At 43.9% G+C, this 21808-nt stretch overlaps 1 protein-coding gene across 1 annotated transcript; it reads right to left on the reverse strand.

Moving 5' to 3' along the window:
• Nucleotides 1-409: 409 nt before the first annotated feature.
• On the reverse strand, nt 410-21606 carry CHMP4C (charged multivesicular body protein 4C). The gene is made up of 5 exons (XM_054818702.1): nt 20562-21606; nt 10254-10431; nt 9202-9316; nt 5770-5878; nt 410-3579 (listed from the first exon to the last, which is right to left on the reverse strand). The coding sequence occupies exons 1-5, from the start codon at nt 20755-20757 to the stop codon at nt 3515-3517; spliced, it is 663 nt and encodes a 220-aa protein (XP_054674677.1). The 5' UTR covers nt 20758-21606; the 3' UTR covers nt 410-3514.
• Between the last annotated feature and the right edge of the window lie 202 nt (nt 21607-21808).

Consider the following 21808-nt stretch of genomic DNA (forward strand, 5'->3'; position numbering starts at 1 on the left):
TTCATGTTTAAAAAAACCTGACCATTCTTCCTTTCAGCTAAGGCCTGGAAAGTGAAACACACATTTCTGAAACAATGAAGAGATCTTCAGGGCTGGGGGGGGTGGGGGGGAAGATAAAAGTAGGTATTTTGGATGTATTAAAATAAAAGACTCTTGCAACACAATTGTTAAGTGTGAAGGAACGCAGCCCAAACACCAAAGCAAAAACTGCTTTTTTCTTTTTTTAAACCACATCGACTTTGAAGAACTCTTGAATTCTAACCTCATGTTGAAAGACTAATACATCAAAAATGTTTCAAAATATTTTCACATCCTCTAAAGAGCACTGTATCCTAATGACAGTGTAAAGAAAGTACTTACAGTTTTGCCTAATAGGAAAATAAATTTAAATACAATCATATAGCACAAATATGGCACCAAAATATTTATTTACAGCATATATATATTAATTCTTTTCACTTTTTATGACTATTTTTCCCCCCTTTTAAAGCTATCCAGATTAAAAATGTCCAAGTCTGTTAAGAGAAGAAAACATTCCCAAAATAAATAAGAAACAAGAAAGGAAGCCAGCTATAGCACACCATCTGCTACCAGTCTTCTTGTAAAATACGTTCCAGTTAATAGAGAGTACATTTACAGTAACACATTGACACTATTCACTCTCATCAGCTTACATGCTAAACAAATACCATGTTGGCATGAAGAGAAACACACGTTCAAAAAAGGAAGAGCCATTTGTCCCCATGTCATCTGAATTTACGTAGGAAAGAGCCACCTCCTCACCTGAATTAAATCCCTAGAACCCCTTTGCTTTTGAAGAAAACAGCCATCTACTGTCTCCGAAACAAATAAGGCAACAAGCACTCCAGTTTGGGAGGTCTGGTTTGTGGACATGACTGAGTACAGCTTCACCAACCACACACGTCCTAGCCTGTGAACTGCTGTGTGATTGTCTCCTCCAGCCACTACACACAAGCTTTTAGAGAAGCTCACCCAAATGACCAGAGTTTTTCTTTGCCCCTCAGAAATTTTGTTCCTGAAGTACCTGGTCTGAAATCAATAAGCTGAAGACACCTGAAGCTTCTCAGGATCAATATTTGGCCAAAACATTGCTGGAGGTCAGCAGTCAGAGGCTAGCTTGCAAAGGAGACCTTCCCTTGGATTTCTTCTCCCCTGCAGAGTGTTCACATGGGAAGTTTTTGCACAAAACCAGCAGGTCTGCATTTTCTCAAACAGACTGAAAATCACTTTAGTTTCAAACTGGAAGCTTAGAGACTTATTTTGGTTAGGTTGTAGAGCACTTTAAACATGCTAAGTGCTATGTTAGTGCTAAGTATTGGAAAACTACTAATTCAACCAAGAACAGACACTGAAGCCAGCTTTTCCAAGCTAAGCACGGGACTATGTTGGCATGGCCTCGCGTTTAGAAATACCAGATGTGTCCACAAGCACACGGCCAGCCTCGCACGGCGACGCAATCAGTGTACGCTAATACTTTCTGTACCCAATTCAGAGACTTGCATAGACTGCATACCTTGAAAACAGGATTCAATCAAAATGATTAGCAAATGAGTTCTAAATAACTCAGAACATATTTTATTAAATGTGCCTGCTTTCAGTTGGCATCTCATCCTGAATTTCAGGAAGCATTAAAACTGGAGTAAGATTTTGTTAGTGTTTGGTTTCCTACTGAGAGTTCAAAATATATTTTCAAATTTAAGGCAGTTCTTTAATAATTTTTGTTTTTAAAACAAAAATTGAATAGTTTCAGGTTTCTATACTCTCAACAGAAAGGGACAATTTTCCAGGTGCTTCCAAACTTTGGGACAGAATTAACACACTTATTTTTTTCCAGTAGGAAATTTATCCAAAGTGGCAAGGCTTGATTCTCCTTTCATATGGAAGCAAACCAAAAGCAATTCCACTACAGGGAATGAAAGAGTCCTGAAAAACTAAATCTCTCCACAAGGTTTGTAAATTTTGGGTTTTATCCATGGAATTCAGCTTGAAAGCTGCTGAGCATGCTAGCATGCCACATCCAGAAACACACATTAGCTTACGCTTAACCCAAAATCCAATAAGCTGAAGCCTACTGAAGCTAAATACCCAGCAAATCACAGGCTAAAACCCCCAGGAGAATGACTTAGTCGTCTTTTCCTATAGATCTACAGAAACCAAGTCTCCCACTATTCCCAAGTGGTTCAATCATCAGTAAATTTAAATTAACTTGAAAACAAGAAACCTAGATCAATGTGAGACTGCTTCCCACATCCCTATGAACTCCACAGTGTTTTACTATTTCCTTGTGATTGACAGCAGGCAACTAGCATAGAGCTTAAGTCTTATTTAATAAAATCTGTGAGTACAAAGCAGCCTTTTTAATTTTTGTTTTGTATTTGAACAGTGATTTCTCTACATACGTAGTAGTTTAGCACTCAGAGTGGCGTTTGTTCCTTAAGCTAAAAAGCTGTCAGTTGGACAATAACATGTCAACTTTACGAGTAATTCAGAATCAGTTTTTAACCAAAGTTAGCAAGGCATTTCAAATACAACACGCTGGTATGATTTCTGTTCAGAAACTGAGTAAAAGAACCGCATGCTCAGAAATTAAAATGATTTTGAAGTTGTATAATTAAAAAATGTGTTACTAATTCCTTTGAGGATGGGTATTATCATACAAAGTAAAGACTCATCCTAGAAAGACACAGTGGAGGAGAACAACACAGGAAGGTCAAATCTCTTCTGGATTTTTGACAGGGTTAGCGGAAATCAGTTTTGTTTGGCAGGGATCTATAAGAACTTGGACATTTAATTTTCCCCAATCACTGTAAAACTGTTCTTTAACTGAGCTGGAAATAGTTCAAAATACAATTTAAGTTGACCTATAGAAGTGCATGGGATATTGCGGCCACAGTTTAACACAAAACAAAAAAACCTATCCCATTTCAAAAAAATCTACAGAAGAGTGTCCTCTGAGTATCCAGGACACCAGAAGTTGCTCCAGACAACCTGTTTAAATCTCCATGCCCAAATGAATGGCTATTAGCTCTTGGGCTCAAAGGAACTTAAAAGTCAGGACATGTATAAAGCTGTTTTGCTAATATTCAAATAGTCTGAACCAAATAACCCTGTAGGATAGGGGCCTTGACGACTTACCAAATTTTTCATTTCAACAACGAATCCAGCTGTGTGCACAAGGGAGGCACACGGGTTTTACAAACCAGCAAGACATAGTAAGACAGTAGGTGATAAAAACCGATACTAATAAAACAAATCTCTGGCCAAGGCTGAAAAAACTTTGATGCTTGGAGGTTTTGGCAACTATCACATTTTTTTTTTGTTTGTTTTTAAACTAGTTTTGTAATAGGATAGTAACACTATTCTTAGCAAGATTTGCCATAAAAAACCCAGCCTATATGAAATGCAACTACACTAAATCAGTACAGTTATAGAACAGCATTACAGCTCTTTACATCTGCACTATGATGTTCAGTCTTATAAAAAGACCATGCTCTTATGAAGCCCAGGCAGCCAGCTTCTTCATTTCATCTTCATCCTCTGCTCTCTTCCTGGTCGATGCTGCAGAGAAAGAGAGATTAACAATAACCCTCAACTGATGTAACAGTCAGAACTTTATTTGTTAGCGTGAGGACTTACATAGTGCTCTTCAGTTTGAAGATCTCGGATCAATTTACTGAGTAGCAAGCTAAACATAGGTAATGCAGTAATGCAGCTGATGGGAGACGTGACTATTTTGCCACACCGTTATCTCACATGTAACCCTGAGGTTAACAATATAGGTCTGATGTAACTCCTACTGAAAGACTACCGCAGAAAGTACATTTAACCTCTAAAAACTGCCACAGACAGCAAGCATGCACAAGAACGCTGCCAGTTCTTTCACCACCACATGGGCGGGCACGAGTGACCTACCCCTGGCCGGCTGTGCATCCTGCTACCTTTCCAAATAGCGCTGAAGGGTTCTGCATGTGCAGGTCCAGTCTCCAAAGGGACTCACTCCATTTTAATGGAGTGTATCATTTATTAAAAGGGAGAAAGAAATTCCTGAACTTATTTTGTTCAGGTGACATCAGCTAACTGCTGTGTTCACAGCAACAGCAATCCTCAGCTCTGTACCAGGTCCCACACACACTTTTTTTTTTTTTTTTACCCAGATCTCCTATCACACATCTTTCACATTCCCTGAACTAAAACCTCACCCAAACAGTCTTCATTCGCTGACCTACAAACAGCATGCCCTACAGCCCAGGTTCAACCTCAGGCTGCCTCCATCCATGGGCTGTGCATGTCAGGACGTGCGTTCCTCCAGACGTCAGTGGAGCACTGTAACCGGGTGCAAGATCCTCGCATGTACGTTTACAGCAGCCAGTTGGCTCCTGCCTGTGGCAGCCCACCGTCTTGAGAGGGGCTGCAGCTACCACCTTGGGGCACTACAGGTGGGAGGAGGACATGGGAGACCAGGGGTCCAGTCCCTACTCTGGAGGCAAGTGCCGCTGACTCACTGCACGACTGGGGAAGGTCACCATGCCTCGCTCCATCTCAGTTTCCCCAACTCTAAAATCAGGAGGGTAAGAGGCATCTCCAATTAAAAGCGTTATAGAACCATTAACTGTTTATTTGGGCATTGCTGTGTAATGGTAAGCATCCAGTTTTGTAAAAGATAACACAGTTTTGCAAGGCCTTAAACTGTATAAATGCAACCAGCTATTTTTGCCTGAAGCAGTCATACAGGTGGATGAAGTAGCAAATTAAGATAGAAGCACATGGAGGTGGACTGGGTTTAATAAAAATGTCAACTGGCACAGCTGGATCTGGAAGAGTATGTATGAACACGTCATAAATGCCCAGACTGCAATTTGCCCTGGGTTTTCCTAAATCCATTTTGTACTAGCTGTTCTGCAATTGACTTAAGCAGATGAGGCAGCAATCCCAGTTTGAACATTTTAAACTGCTTCTCAGGGTTTTAAGTGCTGCCTACCAAAACACATCTAAGAGCCTCTGAGCTGAGCGGATCTAGGTAACCTGTTCTGCAGCAGAATGCACCATAAACAACCTGTGCCACGTGTGTGCTGCCCTCGCCACCAAATATTTATACTCTTTTAGTCTTTCAACTGATAGAGAACAAGAGGGACAAGGGTAAAAGGTATAGTTAAAAGTTGACTGTCTCTGGCTTAATTCAAAATAAACAGGGCAGAACTACAGAAAAGTAAGACTGCTGCTTAAAGCCAGGAATAAGTCTGTTCTGTAGAAAGAAAGCAAAGGAATTACGATATTTCTTTAAATGTGTACTTCCTGCTGCCTCCTTCATTTCTAATTAAAATACCAATGGCAAATATCAAACCACTGCCCTATGAAGCTGGATCTTTGTGACGCAAACATTTTGAATCTAGGTCAGACTCTAATTAAAAAAGACTAAGGATTTCATTGCCAAAAAGAAAAAAAAGGTCTTCCTGTTCCTCAGTGATCTCACTACATTTCAGTAGGAGATGCATTACTATATGTGCAAGGTCAAGTTCCCCAAGTTTGCCTCCCCAAATCTACACAGACTTTGATCCTAAATGTTTTCATACAGCAAACCAGAATTCCACTCTGCTTTTTCTGATAAACAGATACAAAAATAGGAAAAGGAACCTATAACACTTAAGTTAAAGCACGGTTAAAAACATATCTGGAACTCTCTCTTCCCCTCCTCCTCCTCACAGCATGCCTTAATCATGAGAAACATAAAGTGGCAAGCAAGCAGTTTACCAGGGCGAGAAGGCAGTGATGTGGATGGAACACTTGGGAGTCTGACATCTCTCATTCCCTTGTTCAATTCTTCTTGCTCCAGTTCTTCTAATTCTGCCATCAACTCATCCTAAATTAAAGGAAAACATTATTTACAAATTCATTGCCCTGACAGTGGTCTCAGGCAAGGGCACATTTAACAACCATGAAGCAAAGCACTACTGAAAAAAAGAGTTTACAACTGAAAACAAGTATCAAAAACCAGCATATCACAAGTATAATTTTTACTAAGTGTGGGCAATAACAATAAACCTTAATTGAAAGGTGAAAGAAGGACATGAAGTTAGAAACAGGACAGTGAATAAAATTAGAAAGGCAACTGATGGCAGCGTAGTACTCATCAAAAAGGCAAAGAGGGGAAAAAAGGTTCCTCTGCCTTCCTCAGGTTTGTTCCAAATCTAGAGCCTGTACTCTTTAACAAATTCTAATTTTAATGTGCAATTTCTCCCATTTTAAAAAGCAAACAGCTTCCACTGGTTATAAGGTAGACTGTCATTAAACATTATGCTTCTGCCCTATCACACAAGTTCAGGATTATATACGATGTCAAACCAGCACTGGAATCAGAGCTGTCTTCCTGAGTCCTGTTTTTCAGTGTTGAAGCACAAAACACTCTTGGGCTTTTAGCTGCAGAAGCTGATTTGGACAGATGATCTAATCCACTTGTATAATACTAAAGAGGCTACACACTTTTTTAAAAAGTCAAGGACTTATTCCTTGGCCGGAGTTTCCCAAAGAAAGCAAGCTAAATTCTATATAATTGTAGCGAAATGGACCTTTGCCACATTGATAAAAATGGTTTAAAACAAAACGATGGGCAAAAGTGGCTGTAGCAAAGTGAGATCTACTAGGTATTGAAATGGGCTTTACCTACCCATTTATAGCTTATCACCAATGTGAAAATTAAAATTATAATTACAAAGCCACCACAGGCCTTCCTAGACTTACTTTTGTCATGTTTTTATATTTTTAATATCAAAAAAAGGCTACAGCTTGCCTATCTGACCTAGTTCACAGTGCAAATACTAGGATATCATCTACAAATTTCAGCATCAGGTCTATACCTGGTGATGTTCAATTAACAGCTAATCTCTGAAAGAAATGTGCAAGCAGGAGCCCCATGTCTGTCTTAGGCATTTAGCTAAGGTGCAAGTATGTCTGCACTTTAGGTGTCTCAGTCAGTGGTATAAATAAAAGCCTCTTACAAATTTAGTATCCAAGTTGTTGTAAAGTCAGTGGAAACAGGTATTTCTGAAAACCTCTAGATGGTCATCTAACACTCTCCCACATCAAATTAGTCCTTACCAACCTCTGGTGAACAAGTAAACAATTAAGAGATGTGTCAGCCATGACAGGCTCTTAAAAAAAAAAAAAAAAAAAAAAACAAACAAACAAAAGAGGTGAAGGAAACAGTGATTATGACCCCTACACTTTTAACATAATAGTGTAATGGCTAAAATATTTGTTGTTGAAGTGGGACACCCAAGTTTTAAGTTCTTCTAATCATCAAGCATGGATTTAACTTATGTTTCCCACAACGCAGGCATTGCTTTACAACTAGGGTGTGGAGTATTGCAACAGCAACAATAAATCCCCTTTCTCTTCTCGAACCTTGGCCAAAAAGATGGCAGAGAGAAGATATCATGTGAACTCTCAGGTTCCAGGCTTTGTCCACTGGAATGTGGGTATTTTGCATTTGATTATTAGAAACAGGCCTCCAGGCAAGGGTCACCCCTCCCAGCGAGCAGGGAGGACAGAGCTTGTTTGCATTCTTCATTACATACACCGTGTAAACCCAAGGAGAAAGAACCCTTATGTTTTTGTGTCTATCTGGAGCAGCATAAATTACACGCTTCTATGATCTCCTTAAGTACATGGCGCACATGTGAGGAGGAAATCCAAATGTGTGGTCAAAGTGTCCTTAAAAAGATAAAATTAAGTATCATCCTCCAACACAAATCACCTCATCACCCAGCAATTAAGTCATTGATTCTAGCAGTCTAAAGCTGAAGTGGCCTCCAAACCAGGTTTCCCAATTACAGGACAAGCGCTATCACTATTAGCCTCCTATGCAAAAGCTGGTGCTGGTACAATGATGCCCCGTGTGACAGTGGCTTATTTTCCCAGAACATAAAACATGCCTGTCAACTTAGACTAGTATCTCTTCGGAACTTCCAGGTCAATCTACAACATGCTTACTAAATCTAGACTCCTAAACGTTAAGCACTGATGAAAACTAAGTGTCACTGTATAGCTATTTGGGATGGCAGTATGTTTTTCAGTTGTTTGAAGCCTAGTTTATACAGGCCAAATCCCACTCCTTGTGCCAGTATTGAGTACTCTCATTATGGAAAAGTCTATTTACATTCAAAGTGGAAAAACAAAGTACAAAGAATCATTATTATTTTCAACAAATTATAACTGTTGAATGAAACCTCCCCTCTCCCCCAATCAAGCCAATATGATATAGCATATGATTTTTAATTTGTTGTCCATTTGGGCACATCGGAATGAATTAGTTGGGGAGAGAGTGAATTGTTTGATTCTTTGGGACATTCTTCAAACAATCCCTAGTTCTTGGTCGTTTTAAAACATAGTTAAACACCAAACCCAAACTGGTTGCGATACTGAGCCTGATCCCTAGCTCTGGATTCTACGGATTGTAGGAATTTTGATTATACTTGATCCTTGAGTCCTCAGCCATGGTTGGTCAGAAATAAGTAATGTCCTGCTTAGACACACGAAAATCAAGTCCAGGGACACTGGATGAAAGCTACTGCAACAAATTTTCAGAAGGCCCTAAGTGCATTGTGAGGGTTTCAAAAGAAAAGAGCTCAAGGAAGAAACCTTATTGCCTCCAACAGAAATTACTTCTACCTAATGCATCTGCTTCTGTAGAATATCTGGAAAAGAGGGAAAGGACTTGCACCTCCAAGCACCAAAAAACCCCCCCTTAAAATACCGGTCCAAATGTTCAGAATTGTGAACGGCAGCCTGTTCGTGGCATAGGAACATGCACTTAGTCAAACGGATGTCTATTTGGAGCACAAAAAATTGTATGTTTCAGTGTCCAGTTGGAACATACAACTAGCACATTTTAGTGACCTCCTCCTTCCATGGTAGAAATGAGAATAACAACCACAGGAGTGCAGTTAAAAATTGCCTTTTAAAAATTTATATATAAATTTAAAAAGATATATTTTACATATATAGAAATTTTATTTATTACATATAAATAAATTATTAAAGTGTCCTAGATAGTGTAAGCTAGAACCCAAGAATTTCACATCCACACCTTTTGAGAAACAAACCCCTAGAACAAGCCACTGCACAACAAAATAACTATGGAGTCATTTAACAGCTAAAACTCACAGGCTTTACTGAAGTACTAACCTCATCAAACTCATCACCAAAGGCAGCTCGGTTTGAGATAGCACCTGAAATTTCCTGGGCAACATCTTGCTGTTCAGTGATATCTTGCATCAAATCATCAATTTTGTTCAAGTCCCTGGCAAGATAACATGGAAACATTTTATAAAGATAGATCATTCAAATCCTACAGAAGAGACTCAAAAACACTTGAACAGATCCTATTTTCTTTTTATGCCCATGGCTGTATAAACAGCAGAACTCACAGGGAATAATTTCCCTCACCTACACCTTAACGTTTCTTGGCAACCTTCTGTGTGTTTTAGCCAGTCCAATTTCTTCCACTTTGGGATCATAAGAAAAGTCAAAGTGCAGCAGTCTGTGTCTGTCTCTCTCTCTGCGCTCCTCATACCTCTGCCAGCCAACAGCCACGTTCCCTGGGCAGGTCTCCTCTCCTTCCCGAGGTCAGCATCTTTACAGATGCATCTTTTTGATGTTAAGCTTTCACCAGAACTGGGGGAACTTCACAGGACTATATCCCATTTAAAAGCTTCCCCTTATTATTAACTTCATTATTGTTTCAGTTCCTGTTTACTTCTCCCAGAACAACCTTTAACTCTGTTTATTCAGGCAGGAAAATGCCTTATGAAACAATATAGGACATATAAAAATACTACATGCACACAAAAAAAAACCCCTCTCTTTTATTCAGGTCTAATTAGTACTTTAAATCACACAGTCCAGCTTATGGACTTGGAGGGAAAGAGTCCGCTTAGTTTCTTCTACTCTTCTCTTCTGGAAAAACCAAGGGCAGAGGCCAGTCTCCACTGCTAAAGCAGACTTAAAACAACAGGTACCACACAGATCTCTCTAGTTAGCTGGACTTCCTTCTAGACTTGCTGTTAAGAGATTTTTCCACCAGATATAACATTACAGCGCCAATAACATTCCTGACATTAAATGCCTGAACCCAAAATGAAGTCAAAACTGCCAGAATTGATACAATAAACTGTAGTGATGAAATAGTTTGGAAGTGGTTAGTAAGCTCAACTTGAAAGCTATTAGAAAGCACTTACATATTTTCATGCACTTTTTTCATAGCTTGTGCAGCATAACCCATATTCTTGAGCACTTCTGTGTTGGTGTGGGAATTTTCCAGTGCCTCTCTCTGGAACTCAATGGTCGAAAGCGTCCCATCAATTTGACTCAACTGTTTCTCATACCTCTTTTTTCTCTTCAGTGCTTGTAAGGCAGCTGTAAAGCAAAGAGGCAAAGTGCTCTGTGTATTTATATAGCAAAACACAAGGACAAGTAGTTCAGCACCAAGCCAACCTGCAGAATTTGTAATTCTCACCCTCCTACCTTACTAGTAGGGAGACAACTTTGACCACACCAGATCAGCAGCCTGTTTATCACCAACATGCTGTTGCATGAACATGCTGGGAAGCCTCTTTTAGATTAATTCCTTTTAGCACCACAGGGAAGAGCAGCTTCTTCCTCCACTGCAGGAGATCTTGAACTCCATCCTGCACACACGGGCAAAGCAGGGAAAATGGGGAGGAAAGAGAAAACCATCAGAGAAGTCAGAAAGGAGGAAACAGAGGAAAGAAACGAGATTGCAATACATAAGTAAAAACTAAAGACAGAGTAAGAAGATACGTCATAACAACACACCTCCACCAGTGCTGCTTTCTAAACTCTGTCTCAGCAGCAGAAACTGGCAAGTGCAACAGAAAGCCAAGTGGCCTAACCAAGCAGGTGGGCGAGAGCAGAGGAGGACTCACACTTCTCTGGCTTTCAGCTGTATTTATTCCTTACAATCACTTAGGAGCACGATCTTTAAACCTTAAAACTTGAAAACATATAGAACTTTGTAGACATGGCTACAGTCAAATCCAGCTACTCCCCATTATCTTTGTAAATCATTGAGATCAGTCTTTTATATTTGCCAAGTTATGAGCAGCATACTTTGCCCAGAGTAAATCATTACCAGAATAAATGCACGTGACAAGCAGGAGGAGAAAAGAGCTTTCTCTCAGCCTCGGAGTGTGGGAGACACATGATCTTGCCACAAGCATTTCCTGACCACTGCCCTTTCCAAACTACAGGTGTCAGGCAAGAACAAAAACCCAAACAAACCAAGAGAGACTGAGTTCACCCATTGCTTTTTCAATGCTATTAATATCGCATCCTTTCCCTTCTCTCATATTTAATTTTTAAATCAGGTTCAGAGCCAGCAAGCAACTGCAGCCCCCCAAACTCAACCAACCGATAGCAGCAATTCCTGCTGCTGTCCTATTCAAATAATTGCCCACATGCAGTAACACTGAACCTTGACACTGGGGTACGCAACTTTTCAAATGAAGTTAGGATCCCTCCAAGGAGGGGACATAGATTTATGGTGTGTAACAGCACACTAAAAATTTTAGTGCTTTGTTGACAAATGCTTGAATCAACACGATCAAAGTTGCTCATCATTAGCTGCGCAAGGACAAGCATTTACGCAGGCTAAGAGACACAATGCCTTTAGCACCTGCAGTTAAATGTTTCAGGACAGCAAACTGCAATCACAACAGATTAATGACAGCATTCAAATTCAAGATTTTCCCAGATTTTGGGGGATAGTCTAAAGATCATGCATATTCTGAAAAAGATGCATGACACCAGATGATGTCATGCCAACAGCAAACGTGAGAATTGTAAAATTCTCATTGGCAATTCCAAAATATATCAGTCTGACTTAATCCCAAATAATCTTTTAACCTACTTATTTATGCCTCTTATTGGTAGTGTTAGGACACCAGCCCCTTCCTTCCTTAGCTTTAGTTGAATCAAAATTTGATCCTGGATTCTTAGGTTAGAAAGCCAGAGATTCCAGTTAAATTTAATGGTCTGAAAATGTGCATAACACCAGCTGTGCCGGGGAGGACTCTAAAGCCCTGTGGGCTGAGGAGCACCAGCTAGCTGATGCAGAAAAGCTTCAACTGGAGTAAGTAGCTACCACAGGGAAATTTTTCTAGTTGGTGATTTGCAGAAATGGGACTCTGTAATGGTGCTGTTATTACTGGCTGCTCTGAGAGAAAATGGATTTCCTCTGTTGCACGCAAAGCAGTTGTTTTCAAAATCCTGAAGGTTCCTGTATTAACATTTAATTAAACCGCACCCAGATTAAGAAACCACAGAAGCAGCTAAACTCTGTGTGACTTCACCTATTCATAAACTGCTTTTCCAGTTATTGTAGTGCAACATGCCATCTTTATTAATTCTCTTTAGTTTTACCAGTGACTTACAGAACAAAGCACTTCATAGGAAATCAATTCATACTCCTTCCTCATCAACCAAGGCATAATTCCCGCACCACACTATATGATTTCTCTCATTTATATTAAATGCATGCCCTTCATTGCAGTGTTTTGTAATAGTAGCTCCCATAGCTAAGAGAATTTCCTTGTTATTTGAAATCTATTTTTTTCTGTTTTACAGATTATCATGAACTTCAAGTGCTTCCCTACTGTACATACAAGCATTTTAAGATTTGTGTGCAACTCTTACAAGAAGATTGAAATGCTTTACAGAAATGCTACTGCATTATAATAGCCAAACTGAAGAAGAACAGATCTATCAAAAAAAAAAAATTGAGCAGAGAACATAAAACTGTAGGTCCAAGAATGGCACTGAAAAAGGGTGTTCCCCATTCCAAAGATTTCAAAGAAGGAATACAGCCCAGGGAGGAAGAGTCTAAGCAGGGTTACAGTCTGAGGAAACAAATGGAATTAATACCAATTCGACCAGGAAGAGGTGGAGGTCTTCTCCAGGAAAAAAGCAGTCTCATACACTGTGTCTGTTGTGCTCCAAAGAAGCCAATTCAACTCCTGCGTTTCATAATGAAGTGGTTAGCAGTTGGCTGGGCTTTTGCACGTTTCCTGTGTTCTAAATCCAGCAAGCAGGATACAGCTCATAGATTAGGAACCACTGCTTTTAATCCGAGTTGTTTTTTTTTCTCCTCCCCCCGCCCCGAGGTAAGTGGCTGGAACAACAGTAGACTATTATGTCAGTTTAAGTATACGTATTAAAGAACTACGGTTATTAACATACAGAAGGACACTTTTCCAATATCACTACTATGCTGATACTTTACTAAGGAAGCAGAAATGGCCAGCTGGGCAATAGTAATCCTGGCCACACTGGGTATCCAGGTTTCTAAAGGAAAGAACAAAAGTGGTGACATAGAGTTGTGGCACCCTCCTCATGGTTTCATGACAGATCAGAATGAAGAGAGACAGTACGGTGATAACACCTTTACCTGTCAAGCCCACCACCAACACCCATCAGAACAGCAATTACTGATGATCTGTTCTTCTGAAGTAGAAATAAAACCATCGTCTAGTAATCCTTAAAATTCCCAGGGGAAAACTGGTAAAGAAGGAAAAGAGTGTTTCTTCAGAAGATATAGCACCACTGTGAAAATACTGGATCTCATTCTTGGATACAGGTCACAAACCTCCACTGAGGTACTCAGTCCTGCGAGGGATCGATGGATTACAGCTTCTGAACTCTGAGCCTATTGCTCAGAGACGTGCTGGACGCACTGCAGCACACTCGAAGCCTAGAGGAGATGAGCCAGGGGCTCCAGACGCAACGGGAACCAACAGGGAAACACTGGGAATTTTTTAATTCCAGCCACCCCAGCCAATAAGTCAGCCTCATCGGGGGCACAACTGAAATGCCTCTACACAAACACACAGAGCATGGGGAATAAACAAGAGGAGCTGGAGACGTGTGCGTGCCTGCAAGGCTATGACCTTAATGGCATTACAGAGATGTGGTGGGATAGCTCCTCTGACTGGAGTGTTGGGATGGGAGGGTACAGGCTTTTTAGGAAGGACAGGCAGGGCAGGGGAGGAGGGGGTGTCACCCTCTACGTCAATGACCAGCTGGAGTGCATGGAACTCCACTTGGGGATGGATGAGGAGCAGACCGAGAGCCTATGGGTCAGGATTAAAGGGAGCACTGAAGCAGGGGACATCATAGTGGGGGTCTGCTACAGGCCACCTGACCAGGGAGACTGAGCAGATGAAGCCCTCTATAGGCAGATAGGAGCAGCCTCATGCTCACAAGCCCTGGTCCTTATGGGGGACTTCAACCACCCCGACATCTGCTGGAGGGACAACACAGCAGAGCACAAGCAATCCTGGAAGTTCCTGGAATGTGTTGATGACAACTTTCTCCTCCAAGTGATAAAGGAGCCCACGAGGAGAGGTGCCATGCTGGACCTTATTCTCACCAATAAGGAGGGCCTGGTAGGGGATGTCAAGCTTAAGGGCAGCCTTGGCTGCAGTGACCATGAAATGGTGGAGTTCCAGATCCTCAGGGCAGCGAGGAGGGCACACAGCAAGCTCCCTACCCTGGACTTCAGCAGAGCAGACTTCGGCCTCTTCAGAGATCTGCTTGGTAGAATACCATGGGACAAAGCCCTGGAAGGAAGAGGGGCCCAAGACAGCTGGCTAATATTCAAGGGTCACCTCCTCCAAGCTCAGGAGTGATGCATCCCAACAAAGAGGAAGTCAAGCAAAAACACCAAGAGGCCCCTGTGGGTGAACAAGGAGCTCCTGGACAAAGTCAAACACAAAAAGGAAGCCTGCAGAGGGTGGAAGCAAGGGCAGGTAGCCTGGGAAGAATACAGAGAAACTGTCCGAGCAGACAGGGATCAGGTTAGGAAAGCCAAAGCCCTGACAGAATTAGACCTGGCCAGGGATGTCAAGGACAACAAGAAAAGCTTCTATAGGTGTGTTAGTGATAAAAGGAGGATGAGGGAAAATGTGGGTCCCCTCCGGAATGAAACGGGTGACCTGGTTACCCAGGATATGGAGAAGGCTGAGGTACTCAATGACTTCTTTGCCTCAGTCTTCACTGGCAAATCCTTGAGCCACACTGCCCAGGTCACAGAAGGCAGGGACTGGGAGAATGCAAAACCACCCACTGTAGGAGAAGATCAGGTTCAAGAATATCTAAGGAACCTGAAGGTGCACAAGTCCATGGGACCTGATGAGTTGCATTTGCGGGTCTTGAGGGAACTGGTGGATGAAGTAGCCAGGCCACTCTCCATCATGTTTGAGAAGTCCTGGCAGTCCAGTGAAGTTTCCACTGACTGGAAAAGGGAAACATAACCCCCATTTTTAAGAAGGGTAAAAAGGAAGACCCAGGGAACTACAGGCCGGTCAGTCTCACCTCCGTGCCTGGCAAGATTATGGAGCAGACCCTCCTGGAGACTATGCTCAGGCACATGGAAAATAAGGAGGTGACTGGTGACAGCCAGCACGGCTTCACTAAGGGCAAATTGTGCCTGACAAACTTGGTGGCCTTCTATGATGGGGTTACAGCATCCGTGGATAAGGGAAGGGCAGCTGACATCATCTACCTGGACTTGTGCAAGGCATTTGACACTGTCCCACATGACATCCTTGTCTCTAAATTGGAGAGACATGGATTCGATGGATGGACCACTCGGTGGATAAGGAATTGGCTGGATGGTCGGACTCAAAGAGTTGTGGTCAATGGCTCAACGCCCAAGTGGAGGACGGTGACGAGTAGCGTTCCTCAGGAGTCGGTACTGGGACCAGCACTGTTCAACATCTTTGTCGGCGACACAGTGGGATCGAGTACACCCTCAGCAAGTTTGCCGACGACACCAAGCTGTGTGGTACCATGGACACGCTGGAGGGAAGGGATGCCATCCAGAGGGACCTTGACAGGCTGGAGAGGTGGGCCCGTGCGAACCACATGAAGTTCAACAAGGCCAAGTGCAAGGTCCTGCACGTGGGTTGGCGCAATCCCAAGCACGACTATAGGCTGGGCGAGGAATGGATTGAAAGCGGTTCTGAGGAGAAGAACTTGGGGGTATTGATTGATGAGAAGCTCCACATGAGCCGGCAGTGTGTGCCTGCAGCCCAGAAAGCCAACCGTGTCCTGGGCTGCATCAAGAGAGGTGTGACCAGCAGGTTGAGGGAGGTGATCCTGCCCCTCTACTCTGTTCTCATGAGACCCCACCTGGAGTACTGAGTCCAGCTCTGGGGGCCCCAGTACAGGAGAGACATGGAGCTGTTGGAGCGAGTCCAGAGGAGGGCTGTGAAGCTGATCAGAGGGCTGGAGCACCTCTCCTATGAGGACAGGCTGAGAGAGTTGGGGTTGTTCAGCTTGGAGAAAAGGCGGCTCCGGGGAGATCTAATTGCAGCCTTCTAGTACCTGAAGGGGCCTACAGGAAAGATGGTGAGGGACTGTTTGTCAGGGAGTGTAGTGACAGGACAAGGGGGAACAGGTTTAAGCTGAAGGAGGGTCGATTTAGATTAGATGTTAGAAAGAAATTCTTTACTGTTAGAGTGGTGAGGCACTGGAACAGGTTGCCCAGAGAGGTTGTGGAGGCCCCATCCCTGGCAGTGTTTAAGGCCAAGTTGGAGGAGGCTTCGGAGCACGTCCCTGCCCGCAGCAGGGGAGTTGGAACTCGATGATCTTTGAGGTCCCTTCCAACCCAAACCATTCTATGATTCTATGATCTCCCTTACACCAGGTACAACCAAAAGAAATCCTGCTGAGGCCATGAAAATCATACCACCCTAAGTAAGTTCATTATCAGCATTCATAATCCTGAAAACCTCGTGGGGGAAGCCACATACCAGTTACAACTGAGGTGCTAATTCAAAAACAATAATGCACTTGCCTCATTATAACCATTCCAGTTCATGGCAAGACACTTGAAACAATTCATGAAGATTAGAGAACAACAGCCGTAACTCACAGAACAAAGACACACTAAAACCTTCCTCCTATCTCCCCGCCAGAAACCCTCAGTCCCAACCTGTCACACACCCTGCCATAGGCATGACAGCCCTGTCCATGTTAACATGCCACTACTACATTGTTGTTTGGTTCCAACAGCCTTCTGGTTACAACTAACTCATTGAAAAGGAATGCTACGCGGCTACGCAAGCCCTGCCCAAATGTATCACACAACATTTAGCAGCATCTACTTGTAAAAGCCTACCTGCTATTCCAACTTTCTATACAAGTTTTGTCAGTAGTACTACGTGGCTCTTTATGGTTAAGATTTAATCCTATTCTGGATGGCTTCTTTTAACTGAATTCTTTTCAGTTAGCCTTTTTTTAGCATCTGGAAAATATTTCAGGCTGAAACAACACTCATTCAAGTGTATGTTATTTTCACAGGCACACTTCAGAAAACACGTTTCCTTTTAAAGAGTTCTCAAATATTCAGTATCACTTTCTGTCCTTTAAATTTTCCTGTATGACCTTCAAAATATTGAAGATAAAAGGCAAATTTGCAGATGGAGTTAGCAGCTGTATACTGGCTGAAACTGGGATACCCAAAAAAGTACAGCAAGAGATATAAAAAAAAAATAAAATCACGAGTTTATATCTGGAATGGGGACAGATGAAAAGGCAGCGCTAACTGCAAAAAGAAATACTGCCTATCATGACGTAACCTCTGCAGAAGGAATTCCAACACACATCGCTGTTTCAAAAACCCTCAAGTAGTCTAGCTACAGTGAAACATTAATAGGGAATGCTGGAAATGTATCACTCCAAAAGTGTAGCTAATTTCAGATTAGGTACAGGAACTGCAGAGATACTTCATGATGAAGAAGTCAAAAATACTTAAGTGATGTTTCACATCTATTTACATAGCTAACGTGTTACAGCTTTTAAATCAAGTTAAGCCTACTGATGTCACATGAACCCATTCAAGAATCATCTGAACTCATGAAAAATTGCTGGTGCTTGAATCTGCTCTCTCGTGTCAGTATAACTGACTCAGACCCATGCGCCTAAAAATCAAATGAGATCATGCTAATTTTTTGCATTTTCTATACTTAAATACATCTTGCTCCAGTCTCAGACACTGCTGTTTTAGTTTCCACAGGCTTCTCCGCAGATGCTGTTAAGAAAAAACAACATTAAAAATTACCTACAAAGTCCCTTTGAAACATTCACTTTAACAAGGCAACGTAGATTAAAACTTTCATTCTCTCATTTGTGTGTATGTTTACATAATGCTACAATAGACGCTGGTTAGCACAGATGTCCTCTGAACTATATAGTACAGTATACCAGCTAATATGCTGTCATATGTAAATCAACAGCAATTAAAGCAATTGATAGATCAAATGAAGGGGTATTCTTGGGGATTTAAGTTTGCACATTGGCCTGCTAAATTCAAGCACTTTGGCACAGCAAGGTTAGTTTCTCTTGTTTCTCCTCTGACTGTAGTTACACTATCCCATTTTGGCTTTAGAACCATTTTTGGCATGAAAATTCCAGCTCTGCACTTCTTGCCCTGTCCCTGAGCAAATGACTAGAAGGGAGTTATTTTTAACCACGATCAGCTCAACAATCCAGTTTGCAGTGTGACTCCACAAACAACTGCATAGTTAAAAAACTACTGGAATTGCACACTGAGCACAGAAGTGGAAACAAACATCTGGGAGAAAAGCTTCCTATGTCAAACGCTGCACGCCTGAAGCACAAGGCCAACACACACCCAAAACCAGCATCAACCAGCCGAGTTAAAGGAGAAGCAGATCCACCTTCTCCCAACAACAAGTGCTCATTCCTGCCTGTGCACCGTCCTTTCCTTCACAGGTGCCCGAGCACCTGTGCAGCTGCCAAGTCAAATGGATAAATGGAACTTAACCTACCCCGGGTAAAAAAATAACCCAGTCGAAAAAAACTCACAACATTTTACAGCTGCATCCAGCTTTCTGAAACACACCCTTCAGGAAGCTCTGCCAAGGAAAGGAAGGGAGCAGCATGGAGCGGGGCAGGAGCAAGGAAGCATTTCTTCTTCCTGCAACCGTGCCAGCTTAAAGTCCAGGCTTGGGATGAAGTTCCACAGCAGCATGGCTGGATCTAAACAGGAATTGCTACAGTCACAGGAGCTGGCCTGTTTTCTTGCATCAGCCCTGCCGCTTGGGTTATTTGCACGATGAACCCAGTCCCAGGGGCTATCTGTCCCACAGCAAATTAGTTTTCAGCTGAAACTAGTTTTCCTGAACTAGCTCACTGTGCTGGTACCTGCACAAGGGGACAAGAGAGACACCAGTTGAGGCCAGGGGAGTAGGAAGTGTGCAACCGGGTCAACCCCGACCAGCTCAGTTGTGCTGCTGAACTGGCTTTACGCCCTCCAAACTATTTGTGCCTTCAAATCTGAACCGTCTTGACTCACGTTTTTAAATTCTTTCTAACTAAGAGTTACTTTATTTAATTCGTTTTTTCTAATAATTATTAAATGCTTAAATATTACAAATATGTTAAAGGACTAACCAAAACACCTTTAACACACAGCTCCTCACAAGTTCTAAGTTCATGGCATTATTTTTTTAAATTACTGAGCAACAGAAAGAGCAGATGAAAGAGTTACTTTCTCATTACATCACAAATCTTTAATTGAACATGGTTTTCTTCTGTTTTTAAGTATTTAAAGAAAAATAAAGCTCAGAGTACACAAACACAACTCCAGGTGACTTTAGGAAGTAATTAACTTGTTTCTCAAAGGCCTGTATATCCCCAAGACACCGGCTGCCGTCATTTGTTTCCCAGAGATGACAACATCAGTATAGGCAGGATCCAGACCTCATTATCCCTTAGTATCATCTCCTTTGCAGCTAACAGCAGCCCAGACCAGTAGTTACTAATGCTCCGAACTATCATTCCTTTCTTAGTGGTAACACGTACTTCTTATGTGATTTGAGGCAATGGAATCACTTTGTTCCTCAGTTGCCAGCAGCATATTCTCCAACCCTTACAGTGGGGATAATGTGAATTCATCCATGAATATACATGAGATCCTCACATGCTTCAGCTCCTTCGCTACCTGCATGACCAACGCTCAACACCCAAGCTGCAATCCCTTTCCCACGTTGAACAGTAGTACTTTGCACACCACGTATCCAGCCAATTCCTGTGTTGACTGCAGTGCAAAGCACGAGCCAAGGTATCACACAGTGAACTACAGATATCACTGAGGAAGATGGCGTCCTATTATCAGCCCTCCATAACGACTCCACAATGTATTAAATAGTTGCCAAAGACCCAAAGCCACCACCATGTCCTAGCGTGCACACACCGTGGTGACACTTGCTCGGAGCCCACACATCACGAAGCACACCACATACCTGCACAGCCCACAGACCCGACCCAGCAACAGCCCCTGCGAAACCCCGAGTGTCCCTCTTCTTAACAGAGCCCAGCACCTGGAGGTTCCGTGGGATTTAAAGCCTCGCAAGCACCCGAGCTGCCGCCACCGGCCCGGGTGTGCCCGAGCTTCCCCGGCGGAGGGCAGCGGGGCCCGGCCCCGGGAGGCGAGAACTCACCTCGCTTGTTCTTGGTGCCGTGCTGCCGGGCTATGGCCAGCTCCCGCTCGATCCTCGTCTCCAGGTACTCCTGCTTCTTGCTGAGCATCTCCTCCGTCTCCCGCAACCGGGCCAGTGCCTCCTGCGGCGAGGGTCCCCCACGGCTCTTGGAGGCGGCCGAGCCGCCCCCCTTGAAGAACTTGGAAATCTTGCTCATGGCGGGTCCAGCTCGGAAGGGTCTGGCCGGCCCGACCCGGCTCGCCGGAGCCTCTCCGCCCGGCACACGCCGTAAAGGCACTTCCTGCGCCCGCGGGCGGCGGCACCGCACCTGGCGGCGGGGCGGGCCCGGGCTGCCCGCCCAGGGGCGGCTCCGAGGAGGCCGAACTGCAGGTGCCCCCACGGGCCTCACGCGTACCCTGCGCTAGCGCCGGGTAGAGCGGAGGGACGCGTAAGCGAGCTCCGCGGGGCAGCCTGCAGGGGTCCCGGAGGGAAGAGGGCAGAGCCCCGGGCGGGGCAGAGGGCGGCCGAGGCGGTGCCGGGCAGGCGTGCCCGCTTTGCCTGCGCTGCAGAGGCGGCTGCTTAGCTTGTGCTCCCCCTCCCCCCATTTTCTTTCAGTCTCACGAAGGTGTATTTCGGGAGGGCTGCAGGCTGTAACAGCGCTGGCAAGGCCAGAACACCCCGTGCCCGGTGCGGGACAGGCAGCTGACACGGGCGGAACGACTCCCCGCGAGGGCGGCGTGCAGAGCCGGGGGTGACACAGACCCAGCCCTCCGTCACCGGCTTTAACACTCAGGCACAGGAACGCACGCGGGTTAGGACTGAGAAAATAAACACTAAACTCTTAACAAACGTGGCTTTTAACAGTATAGGTGCATCGCTAGGGAAACCACAGCGGCGCTCATAAGGTACAAGAGCGCAAGAAGCACCTTGGAAAGCTGCGTTCCCCTTCCCTCCGCCTCCTTCAAGAGGCCCTGCTCGGAGGGCTGCCGCGACCAACGACAGAAGCGAGACACAAAAAATACTTTTCCCCCGGTAACGGCAGCCTGACGCACAAAGAGCACCAGCGGCTCTGGGCGGACTGCAAGTCTGAGGCGCCGCTTACGCCCACACGGGCTCGTCAACGCAGGTTTCCCAGAGGCGGCCACTCCTGCCGGGGCCCCAGCAGCTCCGAGCCCGCAGGCCCGGCGCAGCCGCCCGAGCTCCGGCGGTGGGATGCTCACGCCCAGGGGCCCCTCAGGCCCCGCCCACCGCGCCCCCAGCCCCGCCCC

The sequence above is a fragment of the Grus americana genome, chromosome 2 (genome assembly GCF_028858705.1).
Source record: "Grus americana isolate bGruAme1 chromosome 2, bGruAme1.mat, whole genome shotgun sequence".
NCBI lineage: Eukaryota > Metazoa > Chordata > Aves > Gruiformes > Gruidae > Grus > Grus americana.

Coding starts and splice junctions, on each gene's coding strand:
- CHMP4C (XM_054818702.1), bottom strand. CDS start 20,757: ATGAGCAAGATTTCCAAGTTCTTCAAGGGGGGCGGCTCGGCCGCCTCC. Junction 10,432..20,561: donor CGGCACCAAGAACAAGCGAG/GTGAGTTCTCGC, acceptor TTTGCTTTACAG/CTGCCTTACAAGCACTGAAG. Junction 5,879..9,201: donor TTGGTGATGAGTTTGATGAG/GTTAGTACTTCA, acceptor CCTTTAATTTAG/GATGAGTTGATGGCAGAATT.